This window comes from Nomascus leucogenys, chromosome X (assembly GCF_006542625.1).
Source record: "Nomascus leucogenys isolate Asia chromosome X, Asia_NLE_v1, whole genome shotgun sequence".
Classification (NCBI taxonomy): domain Eukaryota; kingdom Metazoa; phylum Chordata; class Mammalia; order Primates; family Hylobatidae; genus Nomascus; species Nomascus leucogenys.
This window is the reverse complement of record NC_044406.1, coordinates 105,757,051-105,773,578: the sequence shown is the minus strand read 5'-3', so window position 1 is coordinate 105,773,578 and position 16,528 is coordinate 105,757,051. Positions and strand designations below refer to the sequence as shown.

General features: G+C 45.2%; 1 protein-coding gene across 1 annotated transcript; it reads right to left on the bottom strand.

Annotated features, from left to right (window-relative positions):
* Positions 1-403: 403 nt before the first annotated feature.
* Positions 404-3,915, bottom strand: SLC25A5 (solute carrier family 25 member 5). The gene is made up of 4 exons (XM_003262247.4): positions 3,102-3,915; positions 1,575-2,061; positions 1,209-1,349; positions 404-821 (listed from the first exon to the last, which is right to left on the bottom strand). The coding sequence occupies exons 1-4, from the start codon at positions 3,210-3,212 to the stop codon at positions 664-666; spliced, it is 897 nt and encodes a 298-aa protein (XP_003262295.1). The 5' UTR covers positions 3,213-3,915; the 3' UTR covers positions 404-663.
* Positions 3,916-16,528: the final 12,613 nt, after the last annotated feature.

Genomic DNA, 16,528 nt, shown 5'->3' with positions numbered 1-16,528 from the left:
TGTTTAAATGAGGTGATATTCATGCAACAAATGTAACCATTTTAAAGTGGATAATTCAGCTCATGGCTCATGATTAATAAATAAAGGACTAGGAAATGTGGGTTCATAGTATTTCTTGGAGAAAGCTCATTCAGCTATGATCATCCATAGGCAATGGAACAATGTTTTTTGGATGCACTGGGCCTGAATTCCTTTGCTAATGTGTTGGAAATGTTGGTGGGCGGCACAACCAAGTTATTCTTTGTTAAGTGGACCGCTGACAATTGGTTTTAAAAAGACAGTTCTTCATCTCTGGAGACACTGTAGCATTTATTAAAAAGGTAGCATTTGCTAAAAAGGTAGTATTTATTCAAATGTAGCACTCAAATATATATTTTTATATGAAAATAAACTGCAGACAAAATTTATTTTAGATATTTTTATTTCTCCAAATTTGTTATTTATCAGGAGTGACTGAAATAAAAAATACAATTGAGTCCCATCATCATCATCATGGAAATGGCTTTAAGAGAAAACTGGTCAGATGAATATTATTGCTTCCCATTTTCAACCAGTAAATAGTTGCCACTGAGAAACTGACAGTCAGAGTCTGTCAAGAATGCTCAAGATATGTTATATAATACAACATGCCTGTTCACAGGGGGAAAAATCCTAGGAAATAACTTATGTGTACTTCTTGATTTCATCATACAAGACAAGCACAAAAGCACCACCCATGCCTCTGAGAACATTGGACCATGCACCCTTGAAAAAAGCTTTGCCTCCTTCATCACGAGCAATCTTCCTCCAGCAGTCAAGCGTGCCTGTGTACATGATGTCAGCTGCAAAGAATAAATACATGGAGTTGGTGACTGAAGGCTGATGAAAATCCTAAGATTCACTAGGCTAAATAAAGCAGAGCCCCACCTCTAAGAACGTCCGTTTTAAACCCAACATTCACACATCAGCATGGGCAACACTGAAATATTAATGCTATGACCACAGGAATACAGACTACCCATCGGTCTTAACCTCTAATACCATTTAAGCACCCTCATTCATAGGCTTCTGAAGGGCCAGCTCAAAGGCAGTTGTGGAACAGACACAGATGCTATCAACCCCATCCCTTGACTTGGACAGACAGCCATTTTTAAAGGTACACATCACTAGTTTGTGGCCACAGCTTGCCCCACGCCTACAACTTTATCTTCTGCTCAAGTGGAACTTACTTCCTTTGCGCCCTGACTGCATCATCATGCGGCGGCGAACGGTGTCAAATGGATAGGAAGTCAACCCAGCAACAGCAGTGACGGTCTGTGCGATCATCCAGCTGATGACGATGTGAGTGTTCTTGGGATCCGGAAGCATTCCTGGGAATAGGAAAGGGATGCTTTTACCAAAAAGCAGAGTTTTACTGACTTCCTTTCCCCACATCCCCTAAACACATCATCTGTACACAAGGGTTGCATTGGATGATCTTGGCTTCCTTCAGCAATTAAAAAAACAACTCTCTAGCTCTTGGAATGTTAGGTTGGTACAATGCTCTTTTAAATTGTCTCCTAAGAACACAACGTTAAAGCCCACAGCAAACTTACCCTTTGCAGTGTCATAGATACCGAAGTAGGCGGCTCGGTAGATAATAATACCCTGCACAGACACGTTAAAGCCTTGGTACAGGCCCTTAATCCCATCAGATTTGTAGATCTTAACCAGGCAGTCACCGAGGCCTCGGAATTCCCTTTCAGCTCCAGCTTTACCCACATCAGCTGCTAGACGGGTACGGGCAAAATCAAGAGGGTACACAAAACACAGGGATGTGGCCCCTGCGGCACCACCTGATGCCAGATTCCCTGCAAAGTAGCGCCAAAACTGGGTTCTCTTGTCCACACCACCCAGGAAGATCTGCTTGTATTTATCTTTGAAGGCGAAGTTAAGAGCCTGGGTGGGGAAGTATCTGATGACATTGGCCAGGTTACCGCGCCAGAAGGACAGAACTCCCTGCTCCTTGGGAATACGGACCACGCAGTCTATAATGCCTTTGTATTGCTTATCTGCAGTGATCTGCTTGCTGGCATGCTGCACCTAACAGACAGGAAGGAAGCCAACAGGGACAGTTATAACCATGGGGAAGGGAAAGAGAAGAGCATATGCCATCTCGATCAATGCCCTTTAAGGTTGGCTCCCCTCTCTCAAATCTAGTCTTCGTATACCATACTGGCTGGACCCTCCCAACCCTCTGAGGCTGTCACAGGGGAAGAGGTGATCTGCACCAGTGGCATTAAGCCTCCACCCCTCTAAGTGGGGAGGGGGCATCCTCCAGCGGACCCGTGACCTGTAGACCTGGGAGAAAGGTCATTACCTCAAACCCAGGTTCAGAGGCATTAGGGCGAGTCCCACATAGGGCGCGGTCACCTTGGGGACCGCAGCCTACGCCTCAAGTCTCCTGAGCTGCTTCCGTCTCGCTCCGCCCCCACTCCGCTCCCAGAGGTGACCCGAGCGCCGCCGCCGCCAGCCCTTACACGCTAGCCCAGGAGCGCCCTCTAGAGCCGGCACTGGAGAGCGCACGGCGCAGGCAGGCAGGCGGAGACGCGGCGGCAGCGGCCGCGGCCGCGGCTGCGCGGGGGCGGACGTAAAAGGCACACGCGCTTCCCGGCGCCGGCTTCCGGCCCGGCGAGGTTTGAGCGCGTCCGCGGACTGGGAGGCCGCTGGACCCGGGCGCATGGCCTCCCCCGGGCAGTTATCTCCTTGCCGCGACCTTGAGGTCTTCGGTAAGAACAGGCGTTCCTCTTTCTAACGCCGGCTTTCGGCCTTCGCCCTTGACGCCCAGGCCCGGAGAGGCCGTCACTCAGTAACTGCTCCATCCGAGTCCGCCGCCTCGGGGATGCCGAGAGCCTGGTCCTGCCCTCCGCCCCCGGCCCCTTCCTAGACTCACTACTTCAGGTCACTAAAGGCGCCTCCCACCAGTTTGCCTTCTGCTCTGCCTCTGCGCCCGGCTCTGGCCTCTCCTAGCCGCTTCCCTGGCCATGTCTTTAGAGTTCGCTCCCCGCCACCCCTCGGGCTCCCGCCTTCTGTGCGACCCTTCCCCCCACTTCCTGGTTGGGTTCCTGGATCCCAGGACGTACCTGCAGCAGCAGCTTGACCCGCTCGATGGGCGCTACCGCCGTCTTGGAGATGGCTGCGGCCACTCCACCTGCCAGGAAGTCCTTGGCGAAGGACACAGCGGCATCTGTCATGTTGAAAGGAAAGAGGAGGCAGGCTGCTGCGGGACGGGACTGGGCCGGGAACCGGCTTTGACTCCGGCGCTGCGGGGCGGAGCGACGCAAACGGCCGATTTATATAGGGGGAGCCGGCGCCGGAGCGGCAGGCGTCGGAGGCGGGGCCGGGGAGGGGTCTGGGCCCCGGCGCGTTGGGCGGCAGAGCCGCCGAGTGGCCCAGCGCGTAGGAGGAGGAGTCGTGGAGGGCGGGCGGGGACCGCTCTCCGCGCCGCCCCGGCTTGCCCTCGGCACCTGACCCGGCGGGAGGAAGGGGCGGGTCCAGAGAACACCCGGGACTTGAACGCTGGACCCTGAGAGAGGCCTCGGAGTGGGGAGGAAGGGTGAGGTCACGATGTGCCTGGACAAAAACCCTTGGAGCAGGACCAGGACTAGGGTGAGACGCATTTGTTACAGGGATGCCAAAAGAACCCTTCAGTCATCGAGATAAACAGTAGTTAATGCGACACTTTAAAAAAGTCGTTTGGGCAAACTACATCCTGCTGGCCGGCCCCCTTGTTTTGTAAATAAAGTTTAATTGGAATGTCAAGGCTGAGATTAGGGTGAGGCAAGCGAGACAAGATCATGCAAGTGCAGGTTAGGATCCTGTCTGTATTTCAAATGTTGATCATTTGTTCATCATGGATTTTTGCATTGCTTTTGATTTTTTTAAAATAGTGCATGAAAAATCATTTGTCTTAATTACTGAGTTGTTTCTCACCAAGGTGAGTGCCTCACTCTTCCCACCCTAGACCGGGCACTGTCCTGGAGCCAGGGAAACCAGACGAAATTAAGGGAACAGCAGACGAAGGAACTGCCACCGTGCCCAGACCCTGGTTTGCAAATACAGTTCAACAAAGATCTTGCCGGGAATTGGCCTGGGAGAGTCCAAAGGACTGGGCTGGGGGTGGGGAAATGATTTTAGCCAGAAGACAAATATAGAGGTTGTACCCAGAAGGTTAAGAGGCTTAGGAAGGTTAAGAACTACGTTGACATTTGGCTCCCAGGACCCCAGGTAAAGTGCCCTTGGATCGAATTTCTGAACTCCAGAAACATTTAGAGGAATCAGTAGAATTAGATTGGCAGCCATTGTGCCAATGGACAAGTGCTTACTGAGCCCCTTAATCCCTTCACCGGGTAAGCATTTGCCACACATGTCCTCAAAAACCTACTTGTTAGCTTAAGTGGACTCCCTCAAGTTCAGAACAGGAGCAAATAGTGTAATCACAAATTCTGTGTCTGAATAATCATAACAATGTTTATAAAAATAAGGACGACTGTTGAAAACTGCAACTGCAGCTGAACCTTATGTGCCCAGACTTCAGAATTCCCAAAAGCAAAATGCCAGCAGGCCTTTGCACACTGAACACATAGTGTTCATATCCTTCACTTTCCTTTCCTGCCCTCTCCCATCTTCTCCAGATCTGCCTGTGAAAGGACCCAATTCTAGGACCCTCCAGGATGGTGAGGCCCTTCCTCTGAAAGTACGCTTTGCAATTTGTTAGTCTCCTCAAGAACCCCAGCGATCCAAACTGATGCACGCAAATTGCAGGTGTTCAAAGGAGCAATTTTGAATCTAGCTTTGTTGATCTTGGGAGAAATCTTTGACCTGTGTTAGTGAAAGGCTACAGTGTTTCTCAGCTGATTATAATAGTGAGGTAGCTGGATGCAAAAAAAACAGTTTCAGAGAATGGTAGAGTATATCCTCCAAAGGCAATACTCACTTCGCTATCCTGGTGAGAGAAGCAAGAGCTAAAGCAAAATTCTACAGAGGGCTTTATTTGGAGAGAGATGGATTTTATTTATAATGCATTTAAAATTCAAAATCTTTCTATTTTGAACTCTTGACATTCTGATTAATGCATTTTTATTCAACTGTTAATTATTCCTTGATACACCTCGCCATCACTTGTGTATCCCTTTTCTACATGTGACCTTTCCCTGGCCACATCTGCTACTCTCTTTGAACATGATGCCTCTACTGTATTCTATTCCAGAGCTCATTGTTTTGTCAGTTTTTTTTCTCTCCACAAAAAAAGATGATCAAATAATTACATAGAATTTTTCCCTTCTCAGTCTTTGGGTAACTAAGTGTGGTTTTATTGACGATGAAATACAAGATGGGTCGTTTAAAAGCAACTTCTTGCCATCACTTGATATTTTGCTAAATCCACGGGTGAGCTGGAGCTCCTGTAGTCGCCTATCACCGCGTATATTTTAAGGAGTCAGATATTCTCGAAACTGTTAAGGTCATGAAAGACAAAGAGACTAAGGAACTGTCACAGATTAAAGGAGACTAAAGATACTTGACAACTGAATGTAATATATGACACTCAACTGGCTCCTGGACCAGAAAAAGGACATTGGTTATATTGGTGAGGTTTGAATATCTGTAGGTTACCAATACTATTCTTGGTTATGGTGGTTATGTAAGATTTAGAGAAGTTGAATAAAGGATATAAGGACATTTTTGTACTATTTTTGCAACATTTAAAAAAGTCTGAAAGTTTAAAAAAGAAAGAAAAAGAAACAAGGAGCAAGCATCCAGGAAAATAGAAAATAGAGTCTCATTCTGTCACCCAGGCTGGAGTGCAGCAGCACGATCATAGCTCATTACAGCCTCGAACTCCTAGGCTCAAGTGATCCTCCCACCTTGGCCTTCCAAATTGCTGGGATTACAGGTATGAGCCACTGTACCCAGCCGAGAAGAGTATTAATGATGATGATGATGATGATGTTGATAATGATATATGGCTGGTCAGTTAATCAAAACGAATTCCTCCACTGAGACATAGTGCTGTGTTAGTAATTATTGTGTTTCTGGGAGCTATGTAAAATATAAGTCGAATTAAGAGGAACTAAAGCTAAGGCAATGCCTAGTAATTCTCAAGGAAAAACAAGGAAGAGAGTCAGAAATGACACTTTTAAGGCCTCAGATATCTTTGTACCAACACCCAGAATATGGGTAATAAAGGGAATGTACTTTTTTTTTTGAGACAGAGTTTTGCTCTTGTCGCCCAGGCTGGAGTGCAATGGTGCGATCTCCGCTCACTGCAACCTCCACCTCCTAGGTTCAAGCAATTCTCCAGCCTCAGCCTCCCGAGTAGCTGGGATTACAGGCATGTCACCACCACGCCTGGATAATTTTTGTATTTTTAGTAGAGACAGGTTATTACCATGTTGGCCAGGCTGATCTCAAACTCCTGACCTCAGGTGATCCACCTGCCTCAGCCTCCCAAAGTGCTGGGATTACAGGCGTGAGCCACCACGCCCAGCCCCATTCATACTTTTAATCTGAGCAGTCTCTTGTATACTTCTACAACTATAATCACTTTCATTTCTCTGTTTCATTCTCATTGAATGCTTCTCACCCTCCAGCCAATGAATTACTGGTTATACCTTCTTGATATATTACTGCTCTCCTCTTCCTCTGTATGGTATCTCTAAATCAAGTTTTCCAGATGCCAGCCAGAAGTTCCACCCTACCAAGTCTAAACAATACCTATAAAATTGCATTTTCCTGAGTGTATTAAAATTTTACATTCCCGGCCGGGCGCTGCAGCTCACGCCTGTAATCCCAGAACTTTGGGAGGCCGAGGCAGGCAGATCACCTGAGGTCAGGAGTTTGAGAGCAGCCTGGCCAACATGGTAATAACCTGTCTCTACTAAAAATACAAAAATTAGCCAGGTGTGGTGACTCAGGCCTGTAATCCTAGCTACTCAGGAGGCTGAGGCAGGAGAATCGCTTGAACCCGGGAGGCAGAGGTTGCAGTGAGCCCACATCGCGCCACTGCACTCCAGCCTGGGTGACAGAGCGAGACTCCATCTCGAAATAAAAATAAAAATATAAAATAAATAAAAGTATGAATGGCACTTCATAAAACTCACATAGACGAACAAGAAAGGGTGATCAGAGACATAGAACATCTGAATATCTGCTGGAAGTTATTCTGATAGCAACATATCTGATACATTCTTTTTTCTTATTTTTAAGACCATCTTAAATTTAAGAAAACATCTGATAGATTCTTGGCTCTCTTGCTGATACAGTGTAATTACAGTTCTCAAAAGAATGAAGAAGCAGTGAGGTAAATTGCTAAGCTGGGCTTAATCCTGATAATAAATAAGGAAGATTTGGTTAGCAAAGTGAAAGTGACAAGAATCTTGGGGAAAGTGATCCTGTCATCTGGATATCTGTTAAGCAAAAAAACTAAAAAAAAAAAAAAATGCTGGGCATGGTCACATAGGTTAATTAATGTGTGTGTGTGTGTGTGTGTGTGTGTGTGGTGTATGTATGTGTATGTGTAAGGTAGACTTCAAAAGGATCAGAGAAAAGATAAGTATGATCTCCTGGCCTAACACCAAAAGAGAAAGATAGCTCAAGAGGGAGAGGGATCCAGTTGAAAATTCAGAACTGTAGAATTTGGAAAAGTTCCAATGATAAAAAGGGAGAGATTTCTAATAAACTACAGTGTCCTTATAGATTATTCTCTGATGAGCTCAGATCTTAAAAGTACATGTATAGATGACAGAAGGAGGACTATGCTTCCAAGGACAAAGCCCAAAGAATATCACAAACCTCTAGGAATTGAGTCATAAGGGCTAAAGTCCAGAATAAACCCAGGCTTATAAAATGGGAAGCACCGCAATAAAGGGTTTTAATGCCCTATTTAGTGCAAGACATTTAAGGATGAGGAGATAGAGCTTAATGGTAGCATGTGTGAAAAAGAGAACTAGGTCCTAGTTCACTGTGGGTTGACAATGCCAAAAAATACTAATGAGTCTTGAGTTGCACTAAGAGAATGGTAGTGACCAGATCAGAGGGACTTTCAGTTCCACTTGGGTTTCTGTTGGCCAGCCCATAGAGTTTTATGTTTAATTCTGGGTGCTACATTTAAGAGGACATTAACAAACTGGAACATATTCAAACAAGGCAATCAGGAAAGTGAAGTGTCTATAAATCATGTATTATGAGAAATGGCTGAATGAGAGATATTTAACTGGGAAAGAGCTTTGGGTGAAAGAAGGACATGTCTTCATAAATTATACATTCTATATGGAATTAACACCCACTGGTAGAAGTTTCATGAAGGTAGACTTCAGCTCAAAAAGACATTACTTTGTAAAATATGCGCTTCTTAAAGGTAGAATGCATTGCCGTATGATGGGGTGAACTTTTTGTTACTGGGAAAGCTAAAAGTTGAGGCAGAATAGCCACTTGTTAGGGATGCTATGGGGGAGATCACTGGGTTGGTCTGGAAGAGAGTTCTACACCCTTTCCAATTCTAAGATTCTATGGCTCTATCCTTTTGTATCTATAAGATTGAGTGGATCTGAGCGTCTGGGTCTGGGAATCTGGGGCAAATAGGAAGAGAAAGTAATTTAGCCCAGTGGTTAAGAGGGTGGGCCCTGCAACCAGGTTGCTTAAGTTTAAATTCTGGCTCTGCCACTCGCTAGCTGTCAGGTCTTGGGTAAATTGCTTTACCTCTCTAAACTGCAATTTCTTCAGGTGTAAAATGAGAATGATAGTAGTACCTATACCTCAGAGGACTGTAGGCACATGCAAATGAGATAATATATGCATAGAACAGCATTTAATATGTGTTAGATTTTATCAATTTTAAGAAAAATACAGCTGGGCATAGTGGCTCACACCTATAATCCCAGCACTTTGGGAGGCTAAAGCAGGAGGATATCTTGAGCCCAGGAGTTTGAGACCAGCCAGGGCAACACGGTGAAACCCCATCTCTATGAAAAAATTAAAACAATTAGCTGGGCCTGGTGGTGCATGCCTGTAGTCGCAGCTACTCAGGAGTCTGAGGCAAGAGGGTCACCTGAGCCAGGGAGGTGGAGGTTGCATTGAGCCATGATTGCACTGCTGCACTACAGCATGGGTGACAGAGTGAGACTGTCTCAAACAAAACAAAACAACAATTGGTGGATTCCAGCCCATGGGTAACTGCTTAAAACAACAGTCTTATTGAGGTGTAATTGTCAGACAATAAGACTGTACATATTTATAGTGCACAATTTGCTAAGTTTTTGCACATGTATATACGTGTGAAGCCATCACCATAATTAAGATCATGAACATATCCATTACCACACAAAATTTTCTTGTGCCCCTTTGTAATCTCTCCATCCCCAAGCAACCTTTGATCTGCTTTCTGTCACTATAGATTAGTTTCCTAGAATTTTGCATTTCCTAGAATTTTGTATAAATGAGATCATATATTATGTACTCTTCTTTCTGGGGTCTAGCTTCTCTCACTTGGCATGTTACTCTGAGATTCATTCATGTTGTGTGTATCAATAGTTATTTACTTTCTGTTGCTAAGTAGTATTCCATTGTACAGATATGCCACTTTTTTTTTTTTTTTTTTTTTTTTTTTTTGAGATGGAGTTTCGCTCTTGTTGCCCAGGCTGGAGTGCAATGGCACGATCTTGGCTCACTGTGAACTCTGCCTCCTGGGTTCAAGCGATTCTCCTGCCTCAGCTGCCCAAGCAGCTGGGATTACAGGCATGTGCCACCACGCCTGGCTAATTTTTGTATTTTTAGTAGAGACAGGGTTTCACCATGTTGGTCAGGCTGGCCTCGAACTCCTGGGCCTCAGGTGATCCACCCACCTTGGCCTCCCAAAGTGCTGAGATTACAGGCATGAGCCACCCTGCCTGGCCCACATTTTGTTTACTGATCATTTGATGGACATTGGCTCATTTCCACTTTTTGCCTATTATGAATGACACTACTATAAACTTTCCTATACAAGTTTCTGTGTGGACGTATATTTTTATTTCTGGGGTTGTTACCTAGGAGTGGAATTGCTGGGTCACATGTTAACTCTATGTTGAACCATTTGAGGACCTGCCCAAGTTTTTTCCAGAGTGATTGTACCATTTTACATTCTCAACAGCGGGGTACGAGAGTTCCAGTTCCTCCATATCAGTCACTGCAACCTTGACATCCTGGGCTCAAGTGACCCTCCCACCTCAGCCTCTCGATTAGCTGGGACCACAGGTGCCTGCCACCACCCCTGGCTAATTTTCAAAATTTTTTGTAGAGACAGGGTCTCCCTATGTTGCCCAGTGGGGGTGGTTAGTTACCATTTAAATGCAATTGTATATAAATAATTTTTTTGAGACAATGTCTTGCTCTGTTGCCCAACCTGGAGTGCAGTGGTGTGATCTTGGCTCACTGCAACCTCCGCCTCCCGAGTTCAAGTGGTTCTCCTGCCTCAGCCTCCCAGGTAGCTGGGATTACAGGCACACACCACCATGCCTGGCTAATTTTTGTATTTTTAGTAGAGATGGGGTTTCACCATCTTGGCCGGGCTGGTCTTGAACTCCTGACCTCAAGTGATCCACCAGCCTCAGCCTCCCAAAGTGCTGGGATTACAGGCATGAGCCACTGCACGTGGCCCAATTGCATATAAATAATTTAACTCAGAAAAATTTAACTTAGAAATATTTGATATATTTTAATAAATTTTATAAGCTGTGACTATCTTCTAAACCTGTGCAGGGTAAAATGTTCATTATTCAGGTGATGGTTATACGAAGACGAGACCTCCCCACTAAGCAATGTATTCATATAACAAAATTGTACTTAGACCCCTAAATTTACACAAAACACCCCCTGCACATATACATTTTACTTTATGGATCTCCAACTTTAGTCTGAGTAAGACTAAATAACTTTATGGGAAAAATTACATATTGCATCTATATAATTAAATGTAATTTGATATATATAAAATCAGGCAGCTTGGTATAACAATCAGGATCCCCAGGTGAGCTTATTGAAAATGGAGCAGAGATTCATCTTTGATAAAGATGTATAACTTCTTCTAATTCCAAAGTAAATATAATGAGTACACGAAATTTTATTTCAGGTTTCCTTTTAGAAATGTGAGCAAAAATGTTTATTTCAGGATCTAATATGGGATATTTATCTTCCAATGACTACTGTAGCTGTATGTGCTTTGCTGTATGTCAAACACACCCCCCTCGTTTCCATCATCCTGTTGTAATATTTTATTTATTTATTTATATTTATTTTTGAGACAGGGTTTCACTCTGTCGCCCAGGCTGGAGTGCAGTGGCGTGATCATGGCTCACTGTCACTGCAACCTTGACCTCCTGGGCTCAAGTGACCCTCCCACCTCAGCCTCTCGATTAGCTGGGACCACAGGCGCCTGCCACCACCTCTGGCTAATTTTTAAATTTTTTTATAGAGACAGGGTCTCCCTATGTTGCCCAAGCTTGTCTTGAACTCTTTGGGCTCAAGCAGTCCTCCCACCTTGGCCTCCCAAAGTGCTGAGATTACAGGCATGAGCCACTGTGCCTGGCCCCATTGGAATATTTTAGACAGTTCCTAAGTAACAGCTGTCAAATGGACCTGAATATCATATCAGTTAGTTTGGATATTACTTTTATTTTTGGCTAGCAATGACAACAAAAGGGAGAGATACGAATGACTGAAGAATTTATTTTTGCTTTCTGCTAGTACACGACTTTCCCCGACTTTCCCCGTGTCTATCCCTTCTCCAGCCTTCTACTGTTGTTATACTTGTTTTTTTCCTCCTCATTGTCTTTGTGATTAGATTAGAGGCACCTGCATCACAATAGAATGTACTAGGGCTTCAAGTCAGCATGCCTGGTTCAAGTCTCATCTTTTTTTTTTGTTTTTTTTTGAGACAGAGTCTTGCTCTGTTGCCCAGGCTGGAGTGCAGTGGTGTGATCTCAACTCACGGCAACCTCTGCCTCCCGGGCTGAAGCAATTCTCCTGCCTCACCCTCCCAAGTATCTGGGATTACATACGCCCGCCACCACACCCAGGTAATTTTTGTATTTTTGTAGAGATGGGGTTTCACCATGTTGGCCAGGCTGGTCTCGAACTCCTGACCGCAAGAGATTCACCCACCTCGGCCTCCCAAAATGCAGGGATTATAGGCATGAGTCACCATGCCCGGCCTCAAGTCCCTTGAGGCCTTTCTTTAGCCACCATCCTGAGTGTCAGTTTTTGTTGCTTCCCACTCCCCCAGAAGTTTCTTCCCATCTACTCCTTTGCTGCTCTTACTCAGTCCCTTGCCATCTATCTGCTGATGACACCCAAATTCCTATCTCCTGATGACACCCAAATTCCTATCTCCAGTCATCACTCTTCCCCACACTCTAGACTTGTCCCTATTATCCTGAAATAATTATCAATAATGTTCTGATATACTAGTTTCCTATGGCTGCTATAACAAATTACCACAAATGCATTGACTTAAACAACACAAATTTATTAGCTTGTAGTTCTGTAGTCACAAGTCTGACGTGGGTCTCACTGGGCCAAAATCGAAGTGTCGGCAGGCCTGCGTGCCTCTCTGGAGGCTCCAGAGGCAAATCCGTTAGCTTGCTTATTCAGGTTCTTGGCTGAGTTCAGTTCATTGTGACTGTAGGGCTGAAGTCCTTTGTTTCCTTGCTGGCTGTCAGCTGAGGGTCATGCTCAGCTTCTAGAGGCCATACCCATTTCTTGGCACCCAGAAACCTTTGTCTTCAAAGCCAGCAGTGGCAAGTCCAGTTCTTCTCAGGCCTCATTTCTCCTGCCTCTTCTTCCATCCTTGCATCTCCCTGACCCATTCTTCTGTCTTCCTCTTCCACTTGTGATTTTTTTTTTTTGAGACAAAGTCTCACTCTGTCACCCAGGCTGGATTGCAGTGGTATGATCTTGGCTCACTGCAACCTCCACCTCCCAGGTTCAAGCAATGCTCCTGCCTCAGCCTCCTGAGTAGCTGGAATTACAGGTGTGTGCCACCACACCCGGCTAATTTTTGTATTTTTAGTAGAGGTGGGGTTTCACCATGTTGGCCAGGCTGGTCTCAAACCCCTGACCTCAAATGATCTGCCCGCCTTGGCCGCCCAAAATGCTGGGATTACAGCCATGAGCCACCGTGCCTGGCCCCACTTGTGATTTTAAGGATTGTGATTAGGGGCCCACCCAACGAATCCAGGAGAATCCCTCCATCTCAATGTCTGTAACAGTAATCACATCTGCAAAGTCTCTTTTGTCATGAAAGGTAACATACTCACAAGTTCTGGGGGTTAAGGTGTGGACATCTTTGGTGGGGGCCATCATTCTGCTTACCATGACTGGTTTGGACAATTACACAGACAGCATGTGCTCCAGCCCACTGTCTACTTGACTTCTCTACTTGCATGTCTCATGGGCATTTTGAATTTAACATGTCCAAAACAGAACTTTTAATTCCTCCCCACCAAAACTCTGTCCCTCCTCAGTCTTCCTCACATCAGCAAATGGCAAGATCATTTACTTGTTCTCAAGTCAAGAGGCAAAAACCAGCCAGGCTCGGTGGCTCACATCTGTAATCCCAGCACTTTGGGAGGCCAAGGCAGGCCTTGATCACTTGAGCTCAGGAGTTCGAGACCAGCCTGGGCAACATGGTGAAATCCCATGTCTACAAAAAATACAAAAATTAGCTGGGCGTGGTGGTGCATGCCTATAATCCCAGCTACTTGGGAGGCTGAGGTGGGAGGATTGCTTGAACCTGGGTGGCGGAAGTTGCAGTGAGCCGAGATTGCGCCACTGCGCCACTGCACTCCAGCCTGGGGGAGCAGAGTGATATCCTGTCTCAGAAAAACAAAAACCAAAAATCTAGGTGCCACCCTTGACTCCTTTCTTTAACTCCCTATATTCAATCCCTCAGCAAATCATGCTGAGTCCACCTCCAAAATACATCTTGAACTCATTCATTCCTCTCCATCTTTATTGCCACCATTCTAGTCCAAGCCATCCTTTCTTGCTTGGACTTCCGAAATCGCTTCTTAACTGGTCTTCTCACTCACAGCCTTGCTTCCCTCCAATCCATTCTCCACACAGCAACTGAGTAATCCTTTAAAAATCAAAGTCAGATTATATCGCTTTTCTGCTTAAAAACCTTCAATGCCTCCCCACAGCATTTAGAATAAAATTTAACTTCTTGTTCTGGCCCATGTGGCCACATACGATCTGGCTGTCTCTCTCCAATCTCATCTCATCCCACTCTCTCACCACACTCTGGCTACCCTTGCCTCCTTTCTGTTCACCAAGGCTTTCCCACTGCCACACTTCTGCACTTGTTCTTCCCTCTGCCAGGAATGCTCTTCTCCCTCGTTCTTTCTCTCCTTCCTTTCTTTCTCTCCTTCCTTTCTTCTTTCTCTTTCTTTCTTTCTTTTTCTTTCTTTCCTTCTTTCTTTTCCTTCTTTCTTTCTTTTTCTTTCCTTTTTCCTTTCTTTCTTTCCTTTCTTTCTCTCTCTTTCCTTTCTGTCCTTTCTTTCTTTTTTTTGATGGAGTCTCGCTCTGTCACCCAGGCCAGAGTGCTGCAATCTCAGCTCACTGCAACCTCCGCCTCCCGGGTTCAAGGGATTCTCCTGCCTCAGCCTCCTGAGTAGCTGGGATTACAGGTGTGTGCTACCACGCCCAGCTAATTTTTGTGTTTTTAGTAGAGATGGGGTTTCAACATGTTGGCCAGGCTGGTGTCAAATTTCTGACCAAGTGATCCGCCTGCCTTGGCCTCCTGAAGTGCTGGGATTACAGGCGTGAGCCACCACGCCTAGCCCTTTTTTTTTCTTTTTTTTTTTTTTTTTAGGGCAAGTCAAGTGAAGCAGTGGGAGTGGGAAGGAACAAAGAAATCTGTAGCTGATTGTGGTCAATTACTTGTAAACACCACTGCACTTTGACCAGCCCTCCCTAGTTCTTTGCATAGTTGGCTCATTCTCATCCTTCAGGTCTCATCTCAAATGTCACCTGTCAGAGTGGCCTTCTCTGGCTCCCTGATTTAGAATATTCCCGTGACTTCAGCTGGGGAGACAGAGGTTGCAGTGAGCTGAAGTCGCGCCACTGCACTCCAGCCTAGGCGACAGAGTGAGACCTTGTCTCAAACAAAACAAAACAAAAACCAAAAATAAAATATTCCCCTTACCTCCACAAAATTCTCTAATAAAGCACCCTGTATATAAGCACCTTCATAACATTACAGTCCATGATTACCTAAATTATTTATTAGTTTACTTGTTTATTGACTGCCACTCTCACTAGAGTGTAAGCTCCTTGAGGGCAAGGACCTCATCTGCCTTTTGTGCCACTGTGTCTGTAGTGCCTAGCAGTTATTGAATAAATGCACAAAGCCACTCTTCTTGCTCTGACCCACTTTTGCTTGCTTCCATCTCTGTGATGCTGCATATGCCCTGCCTTTAACCTGCAATGCCTTCCTATTCGTGACCAATACATATCCCTTAACTTCCTTCAAAACTTAGTTCAAGACTCATGGCTGGGTGCGGTGGGTCATGCCTGTAATCCCAGCACTTTGGGAGGCTGAGGCAGGTGGATCACCTGAGGTCACGAGTTCAAGACCAGCCTGGCCAACATGGTGAAACCCCATCTCTACCAATAAAATACAAACATTAGCTGGGCATGGTGGCAGGCACCTGTAGTCCCAGCCACTCAGGAGGCTGAGGCACGAGAATCACTTGAACCAGGAGGTGGAGGTTGCAGTAAGCCAAGATTGCATCTCTGCACTCCAGGCTGGGCGACAGAACGAGACTCTGTTTCAAAAAAAAAAAAAAAAAAAAAAAAAAGACTCACAACCTCCCCAAATCCCTGTTGATCACTAGTCTGTCTCCCATGTGATGATCCCTTTAGTTTTTTATTCACTAAGTTTGTATAGAGCACCTTGGCAATCTTATAAACAGTTGATACTACATTATCATGCCTTTGCTTGTATTTGCTTTGTAATCATAGTCATTTCATATATGTAGGTATGATTTGTTCCTCAAGACCATCAATTCCTCCTGAGTCAATATTGCATCACACATCTTTATAATCCTTCTCAAGTACTTAGTCCAGTGTGGTGCTCACTGTCAGCCATAAAGCAGAAAGGCAGAACTCTCTCTTCATACTCCGAAGAAAATGAAATTAGCTGGAAGTTTATTTTAGAAATAGAACAAGAGTTTTAGAGTTCTTCTGAAATTAGAAAAATCAGGCATATTATTTGAAAAAATAATAATGAAAAAATCAAAACTGCAGCTCAGAAAACATTTCTGTGCATGACAACTGCAAGAGCTTAGCTATCTATTTAATAATACTTGTGGAAGGACGGGGTGTGGTGGCTCACACCTGTAATCCCAGCACTTTGGGAGGCAGAGGTGGGCAGATCACCTAAGGTCAGGAGTTCGAGACCAGCCTGGCCAACATGGTGAAACCCCGTCTCTACTAGAAATACAAAAATTAGCCAGGCATGGTGGCGGGCGCCTGT

What these genes read in the sequence shown, in the direction of transcription:
- SLC25A5 (XM_003262247.4), bottom strand. Translation starts at nt 3,212, where the DNA reads ATGACAGATGCCGCTGTGTCCTTCGCCAAGGACTTCCTGGCAGGTGGA. An exon ending in TATCTATGACACTGCAAAGG is followed by an intron (nt 1,350 to 1,574) that starts GTAAGTTTGCTG and finishes TCCTATTCCCAG; the next exon opens with GAATGCTTCCGGATCCCAAG. An exon ending in GCAGTCAGGGCGCAAAGGAA is followed by an intron (nt 822 to 1,208) that starts GTAAGTTCCACT and finishes TATTCTTTGCAG; the next exon opens with CTGACATCATGTACACAGGC.